Source organism: Nematolebias whitei, chromosome 22 (genome assembly GCF_014905685.2).
Source record: "Nematolebias whitei isolate Nwh7 chromosome 22, NemWhi1, whole genome shotgun sequence".
Taxonomy (NCBI): domain Eukaryota; kingdom Metazoa; phylum Chordata; class Actinopteri; order Cyprinodontiformes; family Rivulidae; genus Nematolebias; species Nematolebias whitei.
Genome location: NC_056519.1, coordinates 19,469,248 through 19,491,095, shown reverse-complemented (window position 1 = coordinate 19,491,095; position 21,848 = coordinate 19,469,248). Strand labels below are relative to the sequence as shown.

Below are 21,848 nucleotides of genomic sequence, written 5' to 3'. Positions count from 1 at the left end.
GTTTACACTGAGTAGTTGAGGTTCAGGCTGGTTTGCCGTCTTGCATTTGGTTTAGGTCTGAATAGACAACAGCCTTTTCCTGTCACTTCACACGGCGCTTCTAGAGGTTTATATACGAGGATGCTTTGTTGTTTCTTTTACTTTAAGCTGCGCTTTTGACAGCCAGCTGCAGCAGACAGGATTTCAGCGTTTGCAGACAGATTTTGAGGCTATGGCGTCACAGATGATGAAATATTTGCTTTTTCCTCTTGCAGGTTATTTGATACGTCGAGGGCAGAAAAAAACAAACAAATCAAACTTCCTCTCAGCCTCCTCCCCCTCCCCTGCCAGCCCATCTTTCCTCCGGAGGAACTGGGGTAGCTCGTGTGTGCTGCGGCACAGGAAAGGTGCCCGACAGCAGCGACCTGACAGATTTCACCTCCTCAAACTCATTTACAACAAGGAGCTCGTTGGACAATTTTCCTGCAGATTGTTTGGATATTTGAGCTGAAGTTAGCGAGCATTTAGCAAAAAAATGTCCCCCTTCCTGAGGATTGGGTTCTCCAACTTTGAGATCGATCCTGGTTTGGCTTATTATGAAGAGGTGCTGAACCCTTACTGCGCTGTGTACATGAAGGAGGCCATTGACACAGGTTAGTGATCTTAAATTACTCATCAGAAATGTTATTCAGCTTATTGAATCCTCAAACTAAACCAGTGATGCAACGTTAGATTGATACTCGGCCATCATTAGGAACTGCATCGCAGTCCTGACTTATTATTTACATGTTTTATTGAACATTAAATGCACTAAAGGTCAAGTTTTCTTTGGGATAAATGTATTGATAATCAAATTTTGGTTGTGGGAACAAAATGTCTCATTATTTGCTACATTTTACATTAAAAAAATGTCCAAGTGTCGGTGGTTTCAGTATCAAATGTGATGAGATCTTTAATTTATTAACAGTTAAATTCAATATTTTTTAGTTACTGCTTATTCAGAAGACAAAAAACATGTCCATCTTAAATCTTGCAGACTGGGAAGAGTAAATAATAAAAAAAAAACTCCCAACCGCTTCTTAAAATGAATCTAAAATTAAAACAACTCTCTTCATTGTTGACCTTTACTACGTGGCGTCCCAAACAATGCGCTGCTGTTAGTTTAGAGTTTTATGCATCACAAATAAAACCCACTTCATGTTTTACCAAAACTTTCATGGAAACATAATTCCCCCGCCATCTAAGAAGTGCAGCTCATGATGTTCAGTAAACCAACAGCAGTGGGTGTAGGGAATAGAAATGCAGAAGTTAGATGTATTTTAGTCAGTTCGTATATTGTGATGTGAAAATATCAGCAGCAAGAATAAAACCAGTCAATCTGATTATCGTCAAGAAGCACCTTTAGCAAAAATGCGTTTTTTTTATATTATTTTGCACTTAATGATGTGTATTCCTGTCAAACTAAGGATTGAGACTCCACTTAGCGGCATCCATTATCTGTGTGCACCCATTATCCAATAAAGGCTTTAAATGCATGGATAATTATCATTTTTGTGGTTTTGACCAGAACGAAGTCTCTTACACTGGAGCTGCCAACATGAAGAGAAAATGTATATTTTCTGATTCCTGTTTACTAAATGAGACAACGCTGCACCCTATCCATGAAAGGATGATTTTTAGAGATAAAATTATTGTATTTGTGAGTTAAATTAGTTCATTCTCACGTTAAAAAACGCAGAATGTAGCTTTTGCCAGTTTTCATTATGACTGCATTCAGTAATTGGGCTTTTATTCTGAAATCACTTTGGAAACATACCAGCGTGATATCAGCCATGCAGCTGTTATTTTTGGTCTCCATCGGGCTATCTTTAACCATCGGTGCGTAATAGTACAGGATAAAGTTAAAAACAGAGACGTTACGAGGAAAGAGGAGGGCTCTTTTGTTTCTTTTCCTCTTTGGTGAAACCACAGAACTGAAGCAGCAGAGAAATTAAAGTTTGTGTCTTATTTCCAATCAACTGACTAGACGGTGCAACGTCACTTAGTTTCACTTCACTTTAGCTTCAAGTCTGAATGACTTGAAACTACAGTGGAAAAAAAAATTACAGTTTCTTCTTGTAGACCGTCAGTAAATTGTAATCTTGTTAAGTCAGCCTTATTTACTGGATATGGATTTTGTAACAGTGGAAACGTTAAGAACCTTTAAAATCAGCAGCTAATGATAACGATGATAAACTCCAAGGCTGACAAAGAAAAAAAAAGTACAGTATTTTTTTTAACTATAAGGCGCACTTAAAATCTTAGTTTTCTCAAAAATTGACATTGAGCCTTATAATCAGATGCATCTTATGTATTAATTCTGGTTGAGCTTACTGACCTCAAACTGATTTTTATGTGGAACAACTGAACAATGTGGAGTTATTGTGAATGAGATGAATAAAGTCCAAAATCACGGTTTTGGATCGTTAAAAGCAGTTAAGCTGAGAAGCTAAGCTACAAGCTAAGCTAACAGGTCGACCTCGGAGGGAAAAAAACTTCCGTCTTGTCGAAGCTCCAAAATTCACAGTTGAAACCCGTGCCTTCATGTAAAAAGTTTTTCACTGCAAAAAGAAGCTGAGAACTTGTTTACTGATTTTTTTTTTTAATTAAAAGCTTTGTGTGAAAAATGCTATGCTAAAGAGCTCAAACCACACCGAGCATCCGCCATGTTGAGAACCGAAGAGAGACAATCCATGTCACATCAAGGGGACTCCCTCCCATTTTTCTTAAAGAGACGCAGCTCGCTCCCTCACTATCCATCCTTTGGTTCAAACAGTCTTATACTGCCATCCGGTGGTTGAAAAAGGGTACTACATGCTAAACAAATTAAATATTTCTTCTTAAATTTGACAATAATTAATGATTATTGTCCAATTTCAATTAATATTATCGTTTATCGCAATAATTTCTGAGACAATTAATCGCCCAGCAGAATTTGTTATTGTGACAGGCCTACTTATAATCCAGTGCGCCTTATAGTCCGAAAAATACGGTAGGAAGGATTTTATTTCTTCAGATTAAAAGAATGCAAAACCTTCTGCATGGTTACTTGATTTTGCTGTGCACGGCAAACTTCATTTACTATCTAATAGTTAGTTTTGTTATTACTCGTCTCTTATTTAAGTTAATAAGTTAACCCAAGTCTTGTTGACTCGCTGATTTTACATTATGAAAGAATCTGATTATTGCTGCATAAGAAAAATGTACAGATAAAGTCCTTCTGTGAAAAGAGCGTCTAACGTCTAAATGTCGCTTTCTTAAAAACACAGGAACTGACTGAGAAGTGTCACGCACCCTAAGTATGTCACCTCGTGCTGAGCGATGCTGAAAGGGCGTTGCTCACAATGTGATGCCGCCTGTTTGTCTGCAGAGACACGGACACGTTTTCTCAGTGTGACAGCAGCTGGCAGGGCTGATGGATGCACAGGCAATGATGGAGACAGCCACGGGTCACTTTGACAGTGAAAAGCTTAGCAGGTTTTATTGTTGGAGCGGCAGGATGGCATGTGGCCCTTATGTAAGTGGATCTATGGGGTGGCTTTGCAGAGAAAAAAATAACTGCTTTTATTATAAAGATCTTGTTGTTTTATTTCTCATGTGATGCAACAGAAAATCTCTCAGATCACAGAGACAATGTAACAATCTAACTCTGTTCTTCAGATATGCTGCAAGTCAAACTCCTGTAAGATGAGTGATGACAGGTTTCCTGATAAGCTGCGTGCTGAATTATCTTGGTTTCAAGAGTGAAGTAAATAAATAAATGGTGTACAAGTTAGGGATGCACAATATTATTGGCATGGTATTGGTATCAGCTGATATTAGCAAAAAAGTAAAATATTGGACATCGGCCATTCCGTCAGAATAACATATATATATATATATATATATATATATATATATGTGTGTGTGTGTGTGTGTGTGTGTGTGTGTGTGTGTACTGTATGTACGTATTAAGGCATTTTAAACCCTTCCCACACTCTTGCAATGTTCTAAACAATGTTTCTAAACTCTAAACAAGCACGTAATGTCATGATTTCAGCTCCCTGCCTCCGCTGCTCTCAGCCACCTGCAAGTGTTCTTGGCCACGCCCACTTCTCTGTTCTGCACGGAGAACAGCTGATCAGCTGCAGCAGGAAGTTTATCCTGCAGTATGGGCTGCACAGATGTGCTAATAATTTAAAATAATTTATTTTAAATAAAAACTTCATGCCGATCATGCGGCTCATCCATCAGTCAGCCACTTGTCATGTCCAATCTAATTTTGAAAAACCGCGACAGAGCGGGTCCACAATAAACGAACTGCAAAGTAGCAAGGGACTACTGTGTATTTATATATATATATATATATATATATATATATATATATATATATATATGGTGCTGTTTTTTTATGACAAGGATGCCTGTAGAGCCAGCATGTTATGACATCACACACGCCATTGAGTTTAGATTTGTGAAAATTGAAACATTTTCACTGTTTGAGTGTTGTCATTGTGTTAGAGAGAGTAAATGTCATGAATAAATTTGTCATTAGTCATAATCCAAGTTGTAGTGTTACATCATTGTCAACCCCCTTTTTGGCATCTGCATTTAGTATCAAGCCAAATTGACAAAGACCATGCAGAATAATGTAGTATTTTAATTCCACATCAGAGAAAGCTATGTAGTCTCTGTAGGTCTAGGAAAAAATATTGGTATTGGTATCGGTTATCGACCAAACAAGTTTTAACATATCGGCATATTGGATATCAGCCAAAAATCCAATATCTTGCATCCCTAGTACAAGTATAATGCTGCACAGCACAGTAGAAAAAAAAACACTTAGAAATTTTTAAAAGAGCAACAAAAAAAAGACAAACGCAAAGATGCAAGGATCAAATGCAAGGATTTAAAGGTAATTGTTTTCATTTTGAAGGAGCCTTGTAGTGTTTTTTTTAACAGAGATTTGTAAAAAGTTTCAAGATATTTAGTACATAATTCAAAATATAAGAAACAAAGCATGCTTGTCTTTAGGATAGTCAATCATTTGTGTTGTAGACAAGTTTCTGTGTTTGGTCACTGGAATGCTGGTCGATGATCGGTCTGTTTCTTGTAATACGAAAGCCTTTAAAAGTTAAATTTTGGTCTAATAAAACTAATTTTTATGCAGAATGGCAGGAAAATCTTCCTATTTTCTTGTTTTCCTTTGAAACTTGCAAAATGATACATTGGGAGGATAAGGCTACTGGAAAAGAAATGCCTTTTTTTAAACTTAAAGTTCTCTCTTTGCTCTGTTGTTCTCATTGGCGATGCACAAATATTATAGTGGTGTCATCTGTGTCAGCTGATACAGAAGTTTTATCAGCATCATCCAAGACACAGATGAGGTCAAATTTGGCCAAATTATGCCTCTTTTCCACCATGACATAAAACATTATTCAAGTCTAAAACAAATATCCATCTATTCTATTTTAATTGTTTTTCCATAATTCCAAAATGTATAGAGTTCCATAATAAATCTTCTACAGTCTGATCATTTGTCAGTAAAATTAAAATATACTTTAATATCATGCGTATATTGCTCTAAAAAAAGGTTGAAAATGTGTCTGAAGTGAAAGCAGTTTCAGAAAGGAGGAAATATTTTTCCTTTTTTTTTTAGTAAAACTTAAAAATATAAAATCTGGACTCTTAATAGTTTTTTTGTTGTTGTTGTATTGATGCCAGTGTGACTCTACTGTTGTTTTTGTATTTGTCAGTAAAAGTTTCTGTGGAGTAGAAAATATATTTAAGTTTGTTTAAGTTAAAGATGCACATTGTCAAATAGTGCAGATAAACTTTTCTAGCATCTTGAAAATACTTTTTCCAGAGTAAGAAACATATTTTTGAAGGCAGTACATATTTAGATGACTACTTTTGTTTTGTTTTTTGTAACAAAAATAAAAATAAAAAGGAACATCTTCAGGTGTATGCGTCTTCAGCAATAATTTAATCACTTCTCAGTTTGCATCTTGGTTTAATGTCTAGATACAAAAACAAAAATGAAAAATAGTTATTTCTTGAGAAAACACCCGAAAACCGACCTGCTCCTAAACCTTTTTCTTATCTTTACAGAGAAGGGTCAAGTGTACAAGCAGAAGAAGCCCACCATGTACCCTCCGTGGAGCACCACGTTCGACGCCCACGTCCATCGCGGGCGCATCATGCACGTGATGGTGAAAGACCGAACAGCAGAGCTCAAATCAGAGGCCACAGTCGCTTTAGACTCGCTAGCAACGCGCTGCAAAAAGGAGAACGGCAAACTGGAGATTTGGGTTAGTGCAGCAGAACCTGAGTGTTTAAGCTCTAATGTTGTTTAAAATAAGTCCACACACGTTAGCTCATTTTGGGCTCAAAAGGTCAAATGAGTGAAGCGGGAAATTCTCCTTTTAGCATTAAAAACCGCTGACTGCTGACATTTTTTGAGTGCAGTGTCAACATTGTCACCTGCTCTGTACTGCACATGGTTTTAATAAAACTGGAACCTCAAAACACAGAGTAAACTTTAATGACAGCTCTCTTCAAAGGCCTGATGGGAAATCTTCTCAAGGCAGCCTGTGAGAATCACAAACTTCTGCTTCTGCTGTGAGTGTTGTATCAGGGATTTCCACAAATAGCTTACCATAGAGCATTTCAAAGTGCTCTTTATATAACGTACTTTCCTTCCATACAGACACCTCTCATTAGGCCTGTCACGATAACTAAATTCTGCTGGGCGATTAATTGTCTCAGAAATTATTGCGATAAACGATAATATTGTTTGAAATTTGACAATAATTGTCAAAATTTAGAAGAAATGTTGATTTGTTTGGAGTGTAGTACCTTGATGGCACTATAAGACTGTTTGAACCAAAGGCTGTATAGTTGAGCAACGTGTCTCTTTAAGAAAAATGACAGGGTGGGCTCTTGACGTGACATGGGCTGACATGGTGACATGGCAAACGCTCGGTGATTTGAACTCTTTAGCATAGCATTTTTCACACAAAGCTTTTAATAAAAAAATCAGTAAACAAGTTCTCAGCTTCTTTTTGCAGAGAAATGCAACTTTTTACACGAAGGCACGGGTTTCAACCGTGAATTTTGGAGCTTCGACAAGACGGAGGTTCATTCCCGAGGTCGGCCTGTTAGCTTAGCTTCTCAACTTAGCTGCTTTTAACGATCTAAAAACGCACTTTTGGACAGTTAAAACGAATTTCAATTCAGTTTATTTATATAGCGCCAAATAACAACAAAGTTGTCTCAGGGCACTTTACAGGAACATTCACATACATAAAAGCCAATTAGTAAAGTTCTTTATCTAAGGATTTTTAAGATAAAAGAGAGAGGGAGGGGTCAGTGAAGATCACCGGAGTTGAGCTTTACATCATCCAGTGTCTTCAGTAGAAAGAGAGACACGAAGAAACGATAAAGCCAATAAATGAAAATGAGGTTGATAATTTTCATTCATCATGCGATTAATTGATTATTGAATTATTGTTTATCGCGACAGGCCTACCTCTCATTGCTCTCCACTGCTGCTGTGGATCATGACTGTTTCCACGCTGCTGATTTGAATCAAACATGCAGGTCTTTAAGCTTCAGTATGTTTTGTGAACCAGCCATTCATGCTTTGAGTTCTTCAATGTATCATCCTCTTCTTTCTGTCATGGCAGTTAGCAAACCAGTTAAATAATACATTCTCTCACTTGTAGATGAGAGCAGTGTTCACATGTGACTGATGTATTTGTTGTGTGCCTAAATGTACCAGTCTCAAACATCTGTACTGTGATAGTTCAGTATTAACACCCCCTAATAAACAGTGGTGGCCGATCCATAAGGGCAGGTGCACCTAAAGAATTAATTTGCCCCATAAAGTAGTTCCTCCTAATAAATGTAAAATTACTTATTTACTGAGCTGACCATGTATTGTTTTGATCTGTGTGTTTTTCAACTATTTAGACAAGTTTAAATTTAGTAATTCATGCTCAGTTTTTTCTTAGTTACTGATATGGGGCGGCACCGACCTGCAATCATCAAGTGAATAGACAGGACATTCTTAGTTTGCACATATCCCAGGAAAAATTTGATGTCGGCCTGCTTCGAGATCAAACGGGAGAGTCAGATTCAGATAAGCCACAGTTGTTGATTTTTTTTTCAGGCAGACTGTTATTTCTCATCAGCCTTGAGTTCCAATGGCCAGATATGTGGACATTCCACTGGTCCATGCTTATTAGCTCCCTCCAAGGTCGTCCCCAACATGAGTTCCAGAAGCCGCAAGTGGTCCGCAATTCTCACAAATTGCTTCCATCTTACAGTTTAGCTCGTATATCAGCTGATTTTGAGTGCTCGAAGCACGAACCAAACACAGGGTCGACAGCTTTGCCATGGCCGAAACTGCTGCCGCCATCTTTTTTAAAAGCCGATAGCTGATAACATAGGGATCCGCCGGGGCCAAAAAGCAGAAACCCTGCTGTCATGATTCCAATATCTTTGGCATCCTCCTGAGACAATACGGAAAGATATCCTGCCGCGTGCGTCTCAGCGGGGCATGAGGACTCTTAGGACCCTGTCGCTTTGTTAAAAAAAATGTTTATCGATTGCGTTGAAATTCCAGCTGGCCAGATCCATGACAGTAGTTTACGTTTCGGAAGATGTGTAAATAGAAGCTCTGATACACAAGACAGAGCAAAAAAGTAGGAGGAGGACAGGAGAGGGAAGAAATGTGTCCGTCTTGCACGAGAGCGAGTATAAAAGAGAACAGAAAATTGAGGAGGACAGGAGATACAACTATCAAAAACTGGGACCATTTTGCCAACATGGATTTTTCAGCAGCATTTTTTAAGCAGCTCTGTGGTGTGTTTGGTTAAATCAGTGGTCTTGAAGTCAAAAGGCTGTGGGGTTGATCCCTTCTTGGTATGTATATTTGAATCGGTTATCATATATTCCAACATGAATTTTTCTTTTTATATTTCTTTAGTTATTTCACCAAACTTTTTTCTCCCATTTAACTGTCAATCGGTTTATTATTTCCGAATTATTACTTCAAACAAAATTAGAAACCAATCCAGAAAGCTGTATACCTGTCTGTTATTTTTACACAGATGAAAGTAAAAACACTCCTGTTTCAGATTGAGGTGGGCGTGGAAGTTGTTTGTTTCTTTGGTTTATTGAATGGGCCTGTTTTTCACGAGACACAACTTTGTCTTGTGGGAGGAAGAAAAAAGTAAATGTACCATTTTTTTCCCATTATTTATTTATTTTTATTATTTATATATTTTTTTAATTTTGTTTTTTATGACGTGTGCTGTTGCTGCCTGTTCTTGGCCAGGTCACTCTTGTGAAAGAGGTCTTGATCTCAATGGGTTTTTATCTGGTTAAATAAAGGTTTAATAAAAAATAAAAAACACAAATTTAATATTAAACAACATATGTATATCCTTTTTTCACAGAAAATGTAAGTTTATTTTAAAAAAATGTGTGGTTAGTGATTCAGAAAATTAATGTCCACCCCACTGCTAATAAATACAGTATATTTATGCTGAAGGTAAAAATAATTAGAATTGTAATGAACGACGGTCATTAAAGTAGACAAAAAGATTGAAGTGAAATTACAAGCACAGACTGACTTCCTATTAGTCTCTTGCACAAATAAAACATCTACCTTCCTTCTCAGCATCATGTCAGTCAGCTCCCTACCTTTAGAGTCCTCCACCTTTAACTCTCTTCTTCTCCCTCTGTCTATATGGCTCATTTCCCTCCTTGTGGTCTACGACTAACAGTTGCACAACTTCTGCCAGAACCCTGTTTGTCAACAGCACCGATGGTGGTCGTTGTTAACCAAGGCCTTGACCGATCTGATGTGGTGTCGCTTGGATGAACTTGCATATTAGTTTTGGCAAGTGTTTTATGTCAGACACCTTTCCTGACACAGTCTTCTCCATTTACCCGGGCTTGGGACCGGCACAAGTGATCCAATGACCTGTGCTCCCTAATAGCTGGTTTGATATGTTAAATGTATATTCCAAGTTAATCCCTGTTCCCCAGTTCCTATTATTTATTTTTTCTAATGAAGCTGAAGTGTAGATGAATTTGTGAAACGGCATTCAGGGAAGGAGAAAGCTGTTCTCACATGTAAATGTGTTCAGCATCCATTATTAAATCTGTGTTCAGTCCAGTCGCACAGCTTTTTTAAATGTACTTCTATCCAGTAAAGAGAAAATTAAATGATTTCCTGTGCAGTGGAGATAGTCATTTCTGTGGAAAGACTTGGCTTTGGATTACATTAATGACTTCATGCCAACTGTCTTTTCTTCCTGTGAATCAAATAAACAAATACTGTAAATAGACGACTAAAATCAAATATTTTTCTTCGATCTGCTCCTCCTGTGAGTTTGTTTCTGCCAGGCAGTGAGTCTGTCTCTGTGTATCGAACCAGCGTGTCGCCTGTGCATCGTCATTCACCCTAATCTGCATCCTTCCCTTTTTTTATTCCCTGTAATTTTTTTAGTACACTTCCACCCTGAAATATAATTTTTGTTTTGTGTCTTCTTTTTTCGTTCCCGTGTTTCATTTTGTCCCAGTTGGAGATGAAGCCACAGGGTCGCCTGTTGATGGAAGCTAGATACTATTTGGAGAAAAGTGGTGAGTGAGCCTATTTATTATTATTATTATTATTATTATTAATAATACACTGAGCAAAAATTAAAACGCAACGTTTTTGTTTTTGCTCCCATTTTTCTTGAGCTGAACTCAAAGATCCAAGACTTTTTCTATGTACACAATAGCTCTTCTTCTCTCAAATATTGTTCACATATGTAAATACGTGTCCTTTGTATAGAGTTGATCATGTTGTTGAATGTTGGTCCACTCCTCTTCAATGGCTGTGTGAAGTTGCTGGATATTGCCAGGAACTGGAACACGCTGTCGTATACACCGATCCAGAGAATCCCAAACATGCTCTATGGGTGACATGTCCGGTGAATATGCTGGTCGTGCAAGAACTGGGATGTTTTCAGCTTCCAGGAACTGTGTACAGATTCTTGCAACATGGAGCCGTGCATTGTCATGCTGCAACATGAGGTGATGGTCGGGGGTGAATGGCACAACAACGGGCCTCAGTATCTCATCACTGTAGCTCTGTGCATTCAAAATGCATCAATAAAATGCACCGGTGTTTGTTCTCCTTACCATACGCCTGCCCATACCATAACTGCATCGCTACCATGGGCCACTCAATTCAAACGTTGACATCAGCAAACCACAAAAATGCCATACATGCAGTCTACCATCTCACTGAAAACCAGGATTCATCCATGAAGAGAACACCTCTCCAATCTATTATACTCCATCGAATGTGAGCATTTGCCCACTCAAGTCAGTTATGATGACGAACTGCAGTCAGGTGGAGACCCCGATGAGGACAACGAGCATGCAGGAGAGCTTCCCTGACACATTTTCTGACAGGTTGTGCAGATATTCGTTGGTTATGCAAACCGATTGTTGCAGCAGCTGTCCAGGTGGCTGGTCTCAGACAATCTTGGAGGTGAAGATGCTGGATGTGGAGGTCCAAGGCTGGTGTGGTTACATGTAGTCTGCAGTTGTGAGGCCGGTTGGATGTACTGCCAAATTATCTGAAACACTTTGGAGACGGCTTATGGTAGAGAAATGAACCTTCATGGAATAAACTGGAAATAGGCAAAACCTGGAAGAGGATTGCTCATGGGATTTGTAGTCCTTTTATTTTTGTCTATCTTGGAAATGGTTATCAAATGAGAGAATGAGGTTGAGAAGCTCCATGCGGTGAACATTGAGGCACAGGCGAACCGAACTCATGAGGAACAATTTGAGGCACAAGTTTCCACAACGATGCAACACCCAGCACTGCCATTTGATCTGCCTTCAGTGTTTATGACCCTGGTTCATCGAGGCAGCCACTGTGGTAGATGACACACACCTGTCGCTCATGAGCTGTGAACAAGTGGTTAGTGATGGTAGAGGACAACCAGGAACTGGAATCCTAACAGATTGTGGATAAAATTAGAACCATCACTCCACCATCATGGACAAGCAAAAAATACTGTAAATATAAAAACCTACCGGTACCTGTTTTTTTTACACAGCGCGACTCCTACCAACCTGAAAATCTTGGACCAAAACATTAAGGTTTACTTGCATTTCCTGTTCAGTTCCAGCCCAGAAAAACACTAATCTCATAAACTACAAACATTCACTATTTAAAACCCTCAGTGACAGGGGGGACATCGGCGTACTGCTCGTTCACTTTAATCATGGTGGTGTAACTCTTTGTATTTAGAGAGTACTTTAGTGAAGTTTTGCAGTAAATCACTTGTAAAGTGTTAGATAAATAAAGCTGACACTGCATGTGATAATTACTAGGGATGCACGGATCCACTTATTTTTTTTTTTACTTCCGGTACCGATATTCTCGTTCGATATCGATCCGATATCGATCTGATACAGAAAAAACTGTGCTGAATTAACAAAAAATGGCTAAATCATGTCATCTGGCCCCGTTTCTGAAACAAGTCGAGATGACAATTTAGCCATTTTTGTTGTCTACCTGGATGATTGAGATTACAAACCCAGTGCTGAATTAACTTAAAACTCCATTTTGAAAACAATCTGCAGCGAGTCCGCTAGCGCGTGATGTCACTCAGAGCACAAAGCATAGAATTAGAGTGAATAGATCTGCCCAGTCATGGATCGGTCACATTGTCACTGATACCCAATTCAGAAGTTTTTCCCGATATCAGGCCCGATACCGATATTGGCATCTCTAATAATTACAATATGTTGCAATATATTACAAAGCAAAATGATCCTGTGATAGTAAATTGGTGGTTTCCCAATAACTTTACATGATCCATAAATAAATTGAAATGTTAATTTAATTAACAGAATTTGAAACAATCCACCAGCATGATCAAACATTAGTTAAATATAGTAACTATAACTGCATCCAATTAGCCTGGACCAGCTGCTGCCTGTTGTTTTCATCACACCTCTCGGTCCATCTTATTACATTTTCTCACGTGTTCGATAAGACCTTTGACCTTCTGCCACCTGCTGCTTTGACGCTCTGTGAGTGGTTATTTGAGCTCTTTGTGTTTTTCACCAGTGCTTTCCTGGCATTAACGTCGAGCCAAAGGCCTGAAAAGTCACCGAGAACTAAAAGAAGAAACCGTCTATATATAGGAAATATGAAATCAGCGCTGAGAACAACAGGTGGCATGGGAACAGCGCTCTGTCAGGTCGAAGCAGCACCACTTCCTCCTACGTGTAAATGTTGACGGCAAAAATAAACACGATGTGCTGTCGTAACTAAATGGAAGTGTCAAGCTGGCACTGAATCATTTTAAGTACATGTAAATGTTAATATTGGAGTGATTTATTTTAGGTGTACCTAATTTTTTCTCCTAAAGGTTTGTGAACAAGTCTATAGCCTCCTCTTTTATTTTTTGCTTTTGTGTTTAAAAATGTCTTCAAATGTCGTCTTGATTAGTAGTTTTGTGGATTAAAAAAAACAAAAGTGTTTTTATTATTATTATGGGAAAACTTCACATACAGTACAAATGGGCTGAAGGAGGAAGCTTGTCAGGTCCTGCAGAAGTTTTTCTCTCTGCTATGACAATTAAAGCTGCTCATCAGCTAAAGATGGATTTTAATACCCGACATTCTTCTTTTTCTCCTCAACTTGTCCACTTTTTTTCAGTTTGTAATCACACCCTGCACAACATACTGAGAAATGTCAAGTTTCGGCTGATAGCTGAGTAAATAAACAGGCAAAGTCCAAAATGTTATTTTGAAACATCTTCAGAAAACCTGAAAAAAACACAGATCAAGATCATTTAGCTAGTCTATAAGAGAAGTCAGTCTCCTCTAAAGTAAAATGAACTAAATCTGCCTGCTGAAAACTTTTTCACTGTTCACCTGCTACTCTTGGGTCAAATACCCACAAGCCCTCAGGTTTAGAACTCAGGCCTCAGGGTCATTTTGACCCAAGGGCAGCAGGAGGCTTAGAAAACTGCACAGCACTGAACAGGAACGATCCAGATGTCACATTTGTTTCTACTTTTCTTTTCCTATAGCAACTAATTCATTATATGCAAGTACTGTGTATATATATGTACTTTGTATATATATTCTTTATATTTTTATTATACAGTGTCTGTGTGAAACAACAGAGTTCCCCCTGCTCTACACAGCGCATCAGCAAAAGTAAAAAAAAACAACATACTTTTGTATTATAATAAATACGAGGTTTGAAGAGGAACCGAACACGTTTCAAGTTCATGATGATTCAGCGAAGTAGAGCTACTCACCATCATGTCTTCATCACGCGGGTTAACGCAACTCCGTGTCACAAAGTTGGTGTAATGTTTGTGTGTAAACACAAAACATGCTTAAAATGGAATCATCTGTAAAATAACTAGAAACGTAATTTCCTGTGAACATGCAGTGTGAACGCCTACTGCTGAAGGAGTTTGGCTGAAAGCTGCTGAAGAAGCTGAAACCAGCTTAAATTATTTTTTATTTCTAAAGTGGCAATGTGGATAAAATTGAACAGCTGACATTTCAAGTTCAAGTCAAGGTTCTTTATTGTCATTCACATCCCATGTGGTACATGAGGTGGAACAAAATTGTGTACACAGGGTCCCAGTTACATCCACATATATAAAGTGTAAAAAGAAACACAACTGTTTTTCCCCCCACTAGATGCTTTTGTTGTGGGAATCAGTTCTGTTGGGTGGCTCCTCAAATCAAAGAAGTCCTTTGGATGAAGGATGAAACATCTCAGCTTAAAAAAGAAACCGTCCAGATGACCTGACTGAACATTGCTGGATTTTATACTTGAATTATTGAGCATGAACTTTGGTGTTTGGTATAAAAGAAACAGTATACAAGGATCTACAATATACACTAGACACTAACAATGTAAAATAATATGGTATAATAAACGGTATTTTAAAACAGCAGCCCGAACATGAGTCTGTAGTGAGCAAATGGGTATGAATTTATTTGAAAGCAGGAAAACAAAAGAAGAAAGCAAAAGAAAAATGGCTGAAAAAGCTGAATAGTGCAGAAATGTACTTTGTAGCAGAAATAAGTGGAATAAGCTGAAATAGACCGGGAGAGACTGAATAGTTTTTTTTTTAAAATCTGCCATTAGCAAATAAGAACCTGAAATGAGCAGAGAAAAGCTAAAATAAGCAAAAATGAAGCTGACAAGGCTAAAAGAAAACGCTGAAACTAGTGGAGAGGCCGAAAAAAGCACAAATCGTTGAAATTAATACAAAGAAGCACAAATAGTTGAAATTAATACAAAGAAGCACAAATAGTTGAAATTAATACAAAGAAGCACAAATAGTTGAAATTAATACAAAGAAGCACAAATAGTTGAAATTAATACAAAGAAGCACAAAAGGCAGAAATTAGCTAAATAAATATAAGGAAAAAAAAGGCTAAAATTAGCAACCAAAATAAGTACTGGTAGTTGGAAAAACGTAGAAAAATAAAATAAGAAAAACTCTGAAAGGCGCAGAAAAGTTAAATATTTTATAAAGTATAAATCGCCCAACTTTTTTGTGACAAACAGATTTGATGTATTTGAGTTTAAAGTGAGTAGCACAGCAGCTTAGTGGTTATCACTGTTGCCTCACGGCAAGAAGGTCCTGGGTTCAATCCCCGGTTTGGACCTGGGGTCTTTCTGTGTGGAGTTTGAGTGTTCTCCTGCTTGTGTTGGTTTTTTATGTTATGTTAGTCTGCCTTCAGGCTCAGGCCTCCCTTGTAAAGAGATCTGTGGTTAAATAAATCAGCTGGTGCTTTAGTTTCCATTTGTGATGTTGATCTGACAGCTCTTTGTCTGACTGTAGTGAAACAGACAAGTAGAAAACGCTTCAAACAGGAGAGAAACTGAAATGTTTCATGAGAAATTGTAATCATCGTGTACAGAAGAAGTTCTTGCTCTGCGGGTCGTTTCAGATGCTGGAGGTCAGACTGATGCCGACCTGGAGACTGAGCGGGTGAGAGACGGTCTGTTCACGCTGCATCAGCGACGCGGCGCCATCAAACAGGCCAAAGTTCACGTTGTCAAGTGTCATGAGTTCAGCGCCACGTTCTTCCCTCAACCAACGTTCTGCTCCGTCTGCAAAGAGTTCGTCTGGTACGGCTGTGATGTCCTGATGCAACAAAGTCATTTTTCTAATTTTCCCATTAGTCACTTGATGTGCTTCTCTCATCTGCAGGGGGCTCAACAAGCAGGGTTACCAGTGCAGACGTGAGGGTTTATTTTTCCTTAAGATGCCAAAAAGACAGATTTCATTGAAGCCTGTGTCCAGAGTCTAACTCTGTTTTCTGTTTTCTAGAGTGCAATGCTGCTATCCACAAAAAGTGCATTGATAAAGTCATCGCCAAATGCACAGGGTCGGCCATAAACAGCAAAGAAACCATGGTGAGTGTATCATGCTGTCAGAATATAATGAAAATTAACTTCCTAATGCAGCATGTGTATGCTTTTACTTCTAAAACTTCAGACGTTCCCCCGTTTCAACACTTTTTTCTTCTCGCTCTTGTTTTTTCATCACCTCGTGGTTTCTGAGTTCATGAGACTAACATTACACAACATTAACAACTGTAAAATCCTCGCAGTGTAGAAGATAAAAGCAGCTGCGCTGCCTGCTGTCGGCTCTACAGCATGGATTTATTTAGCTTTTTTCACTTCATCGGCCAAATGCTTCAAAGCCTGTGCAGTTTTCTAAATAAAACCACATATCCATTCATTCATTCATTCATTCATTCATTCATTCTTTATTTATACAGGTTAGTCTCACTGAGCCTCGATGACTCATTTACAAGAGACCTGTTTTTAACAAAGAACACAGATGACAACAGTAGACAATCATAAAAGAAAAAAAAATATATATATATAAAATATATATAGTATGTACAGGTCCTTCTCAAAAAATTAGCATATTGTGATAAAGGTCATTATTTTCCATAATGTAATGATAAAATGAAACTTTCATATATTTCAGATTCATTGCACAACAACTGAAATATTTCAGGTCTTTAATTGTTTTAATACTGATGATTATGGCATACAGCTCATGAAAACCCAAAATGCCTGTCCCAAAAAATTAGCATATCATGAAAAGGTTCTCTAAACAAGCTATTAACCTAACCATCTGAATCAACGACGTAACTCTAAACACCTGCAAAAGATTCCTGAGGCTTTTAAAAACTCCCAGCCTTGTTCATTACTCAAAACCGCAATCATGGGTAAGACTGCCGACCTGACTGCTGTCCAGAAGGCCATCATTGACACCCTCAAGCAAGAGGGTAAGACACAGAAAGAAATTGCTGAACGAATAGGCTGTTCCCAGAGTGCTGTATCAAGGCACCTCAGTGGGAAGTCTGTGGGAAGGGAAAAGTGTGGCAGAAAACGCTGCACAACGAGAAGAGGTGACCGGACCCTGAGGAGGATTGTGGAGAAGGGCCGATTCCAGACCTTGGGGGACCTGCGGAAGCAGTGGACTGAGTCTGGAGTAGAAACATCCAGAGCCACCGTGCACAGGCGTGTGCAGGAAATGGGCTACAGGTGCCGCATTCCCCAGATCAAGCCACTTTTGAACCAGAAACAGCGGCAGAAGCGCCTGACCTGGGCTACAGAGAAGCAGCACTGGACTGTTGCTCAGTGGTCCAAAGTACTTTTTTCGGATGAAAGCAAATTTTGCATGTCATTCGGAAATCAAGGTGCCAGAGTCTGGAGGAAGACTGGGGAGAAGGACGTGCCAAAATGCCAGAAGTCCAGTGTGAAGCACCCACAGTCAGTGATGGTCTGGGGTGCCATGTCATCTGCTGGTGTTGGTCCACTGTGTTTTATCAAGCGCAGGGTCAATGCAGCTAGCTATCAGGAGATTTTGGAGCACTTCATGCTTCCATCTGCTGAAAAGCTTTATGGAGATGAAGATTTCATTTTTCAGCACGACCTGGCACCTGCTCACAGTGCCAAAACCACTGGTAAATGGTTTACTGACCATGGTATTACTGTGCTCAATTGGCCTGCCAACTCTCCTGACCTGAACCCCATAGAGAACCTGTGGGATATTGTGAAGAGAAAGTTGAGAGACACAAGACCCAACACTCTGGATGAGCTTAAGGCCGCTATCGAAGCATCCTGGGCCTCCATAACACCTCAGCAGTGCCACAGGCTGATTGCCTCCATGCCACGCCGCAATGAAGCAGTCATTCATGCAAAAGGATTCCCAACCAAGTATTGAGTGCATAACTGAACATGATTATTTGAAGGTTGGCGTTTTTTGTATTAAAAACACTTGTCTTTCATTGGTGGGATGAAATATGCTAATTTTTTGGGACAGGCATTTTGGGTTTTCATGAGCTGTATGCCATAATCATCAGTATTAAAACAATTAAAGACCTGAAATATTTCAGTTAGTGTGCAATGAATCTGAAATATATGAGAGTTTAATTTTTATCATTACATTATGGAAAATAATTACCTTTATCACAATATGCTAATTTTTTTGAGAAGGACCTGTATATGTATAAATATAATAAAATAAAATTAAAAAATTAAAAAAATATATATACAGTATGTATATATATATATATATAAAAAAAAAAAATATATATATATATATATATATATACACACACACACACACACACAGTATTTTTGGAACTATAAGGCACACTTAAAATCCTTTAATTTTCTCAAAAATCAACAGTGAGCCGTATAATTAGGTGTGCATTATGTATTAATTCTAGGGATGTGTGATATGGCATAAAATTCATATCACAATATGTATTGTGAAGGGTGGCGATAACGATGTATATCACGATATGTCTTTGGTATAAAACTTGCAATAGGATTTTTTTTTTTAAAAGCATAGGGTGTCCTTTTGCCATAATTTATTTTGAAAAATGCTATACCACAAAATAATCTCAATTAAGAAAATTCCACTACTAGGTCCAGAGAGTTTTTAAATAATTAACAAATCAAGTATTAGGCTTCTTTCTTATAGTGCAAAACAGTGCAAAATATATCAAATGTAGTTTTATCAATATGTTTTAAGCAAAAGAATATGTTGTTAACTCTTAACAGTTTCCTGTATTCTCACTTAATAAATGAACAGCAACAGAGCAGCATTTTACACTGAAACACTTCACCCTCCAACCCTCTAGTCTCCTTCCGCTTTAAGGAGAGCTGACACAAAATGGAGACCAGTTTCCTCTGTGGCTTTGACCAGAGGATCTCGCAGTAAAATCACACAACACAGCGTTCTTTTCACAGATCAGAGAGCAGGTTTCTCTACAGCTGACCAACTTTAACTTTCGACGGAACAAAAAAAAAAAAACTTTCGACGGAACACAGCGTTTTGCGCATGCGTCCGAATACGGCAACACTACGGCAAGCCAGCCATAGTTAGCTTGTAGCTTCGCTACTTAGCTCTCGAAGAAAAGACTTTAACGCCACTTATGCACAGTTTTCAACAAAACAAAAGTAACAATTAAATCTGACAACTCTGATGTTACATCAGACACAGCGTTACTGTGGTTAGCCGGTAGAAGACAGATCTCTATCATAGGCTGAATGTCTATCGTTTCTACCGTGTACCGTATATATCGCGCATTCCTAATTAATTCTGGTTGTGCTTATTGACTTTGAACCAATTTTATGTGGTTACTGTGAATGAGTTGAATACAGTTCGATTTATTTGACTGTTTCGCCTTATAATCCGGTGAGCCTTATAGTCTGTATTTTTCAGACTATAAGTGTGTGTATATAGAAACTGTACACTATGATCATTTGAGCAAACTATTCTTTCTAGTTTTTAATTTTTTTAATAGTATAGTTTTTTCAAATGATTGAGGTGGCCTATAGGGGCCAAGGCCACCACTGGCCACCCTCTGGCTCCTCCATTGCTCCTGTTGGTGGATAAAATCTCCAGGCTCCATCACTCTGTGCTGTCTGGGACAAGCAGACAAATCAACTTACCTCTGTTCTTAAACAGAGTGACTCCAAGCCTCGTGGATATGTTGCAACAAAAACATTTAGGTTTACTCATCTTTCATGTTCAATTCCAGTCCAGAAAAACACTCATTTAAAAATCTATAAATATTCACTATTCAAATCCTTCAGCGTCACCAGCGTACTGCTTGATGAATTTAAACATTTGTACGACACAGTATCCTTCGTACATTTATGATGTATTTGGCCTGTTTGCTTCCAGCTGCTCTGACCGTAACGACGTGTGTTTCAGATCAACAAGGAGCGCTTCAAGATCGACATGCCCCACAGGTTCAAAGTGTACAACTACAAGAGTCCCACCTTCTGTCAGCACTGTGGGACGCTGCTGTGGGGGCTCGCCAGGCAGGGGCTCAAATGTGAGGGTGAGAGGGGGGCCCTTTTCTATCACTGAATCATTTTATTCACATGTGTATGACGACGTTAAGGGAAAAACCTGCAGGTGGAGAAGGGAGGAAAGAAACAACTAATCTAATCCAATCATTGCTTCAGAAAGTCTTTTGTTGTTTTTAAAACCCTGTGTTGTAAATAAAAACCTGTAAAGCTGTAATTAAAGCACTTAAGATGAATATTAGACAGTATTACTAAAATGACAGGAGTACATTTGTTCAGTATTATTTCTCACCAAAGCGTGAATGTAGGTCACATATGTTAGCATGATTATATCCCCACAGCTAAATATGCAGGCCAGTGCAAACACATTTTACAATTACTGTGACTAATGTGACCGTCTTTAATACCCTGAACAGAGAACCTGTGAGAATTATTGATGAATATTTACAGATGATCAGTTATCACATTAATAATTGAGCTCTTTGCAGATTGATGCTGTTGGATTAGAGCTTTGATGTCCTGAGATTAACTGATAATAATCCATACAGATACATAACAGATAAGCATTAGGATTTATGGTTTCATTATTCAATTAATTTATTATCAAAATGTTATAACACTGAAAAAACAAAATTAAATAAAAAAATATATATATTTTAATGTTTCAATAAAAATATTGTAAATTGAGTTTTTACTGTAAATAGTTTGGTACTTTGTTTAAAAAAATTAGTGTCTTAAAAGATTTACTATATTGTATTAGAGTAGTTCCCCATTTATTGCGGGGGTTATGTTCCCCCCGCCCCCATACGCGAAGTAGCAACGTTATATTTATTTTAGTATTTATATTTAAGGCTTTCTAAGCCCTTCCCACACTCTTGCAATGTTTTAAACTTAAACCTATGTCATTTTAACAATATACATGTAGCTACTAAACTTTACTCACCAGTTGGCAGAACTGCAGCGGTTCGGCTCCACTTTGACTTGGTTCTGTTTCGGCGGACCTACCCTGCCGGTTCTGGTCGGCTCTCTGGCTCAGGGTAGTGGCGGTGGGCTCCAGAGAGAAGCCGGACCTACGGCGGAACTTCCCCCACTCGGAAGTCCTCGTGGGCCGTCTAGCAGTTCTCAGGTTCACTGATGGGTCTGTTCCGCTCCGGTTCTGGTCCTGTTCCCGGTGGGTTCCGTGTATGAGGGCTGAACTTTTTCCAATCAGATCAAAACTTTCCCTCTGCGTATTTCAGCAGAAGGAAATGGGGCTTCTGGGCGGGGCACTGTTGACTTCTGGGAAATGAAGTCCTTATGAGTGGCGATACAGTGTAGGCTTGTTGAGAGAAAACTACAAAATGGCGGTGCCTGTCTGAAGTATTTTATTTTTTCGTTAACTTTTTACTCTACAGTATCCCATACTGCCCCAGTCTTGTGAGTAACAGTAAAGTTG

The 21,848-nt window shown here is 38.5% G+C and overlaps 1 protein-coding gene across 2 annotated transcripts in view; it reads left to right on the top strand.

Moving 5' to 3' along the window:
* The first annotated feature begins 353 nt into the window (after positions 1-353).
* prkcq (protein kinase C, theta) overlaps positions 354-21,848 on the top strand; it is a 30,471-nt gene continuing 8,976 nt past the window's right edge. Inside the window, exons 1-8 of one of the 2 annotated variants that reach the window (XM_037695825.1) lie at positions 354-632; positions 6,109-6,308; positions 10,593-10,657; positions 12,729-12,738; positions 16,047-16,195; positions 16,278-16,309; positions 16,398-16,483; positions 20,316-20,445. In XM_037695825.1, coding sequence (XP_037551753.1) covers positions 515-632; positions 6,109-6,308; positions 10,593-10,657; positions 12,729-12,738; positions 16,047-16,195; positions 16,278-16,309; positions 16,398-16,483; positions 20,316-20,445 — 790 coding nt within the window. In that variant the 5' untranslated portion in view covers positions 354-514. Of the gene's footprint in view, positions 633-6,108; positions 6,309-10,592; positions 10,658-12,728; positions 12,739-16,014; positions 16,196-16,277; positions 16,310-16,397; positions 16,484-20,315; positions 20,446-21,848 lie in introns of both variants that reach the window. The other variant, XM_037695823.1, reaches the window with a different exon arrangement.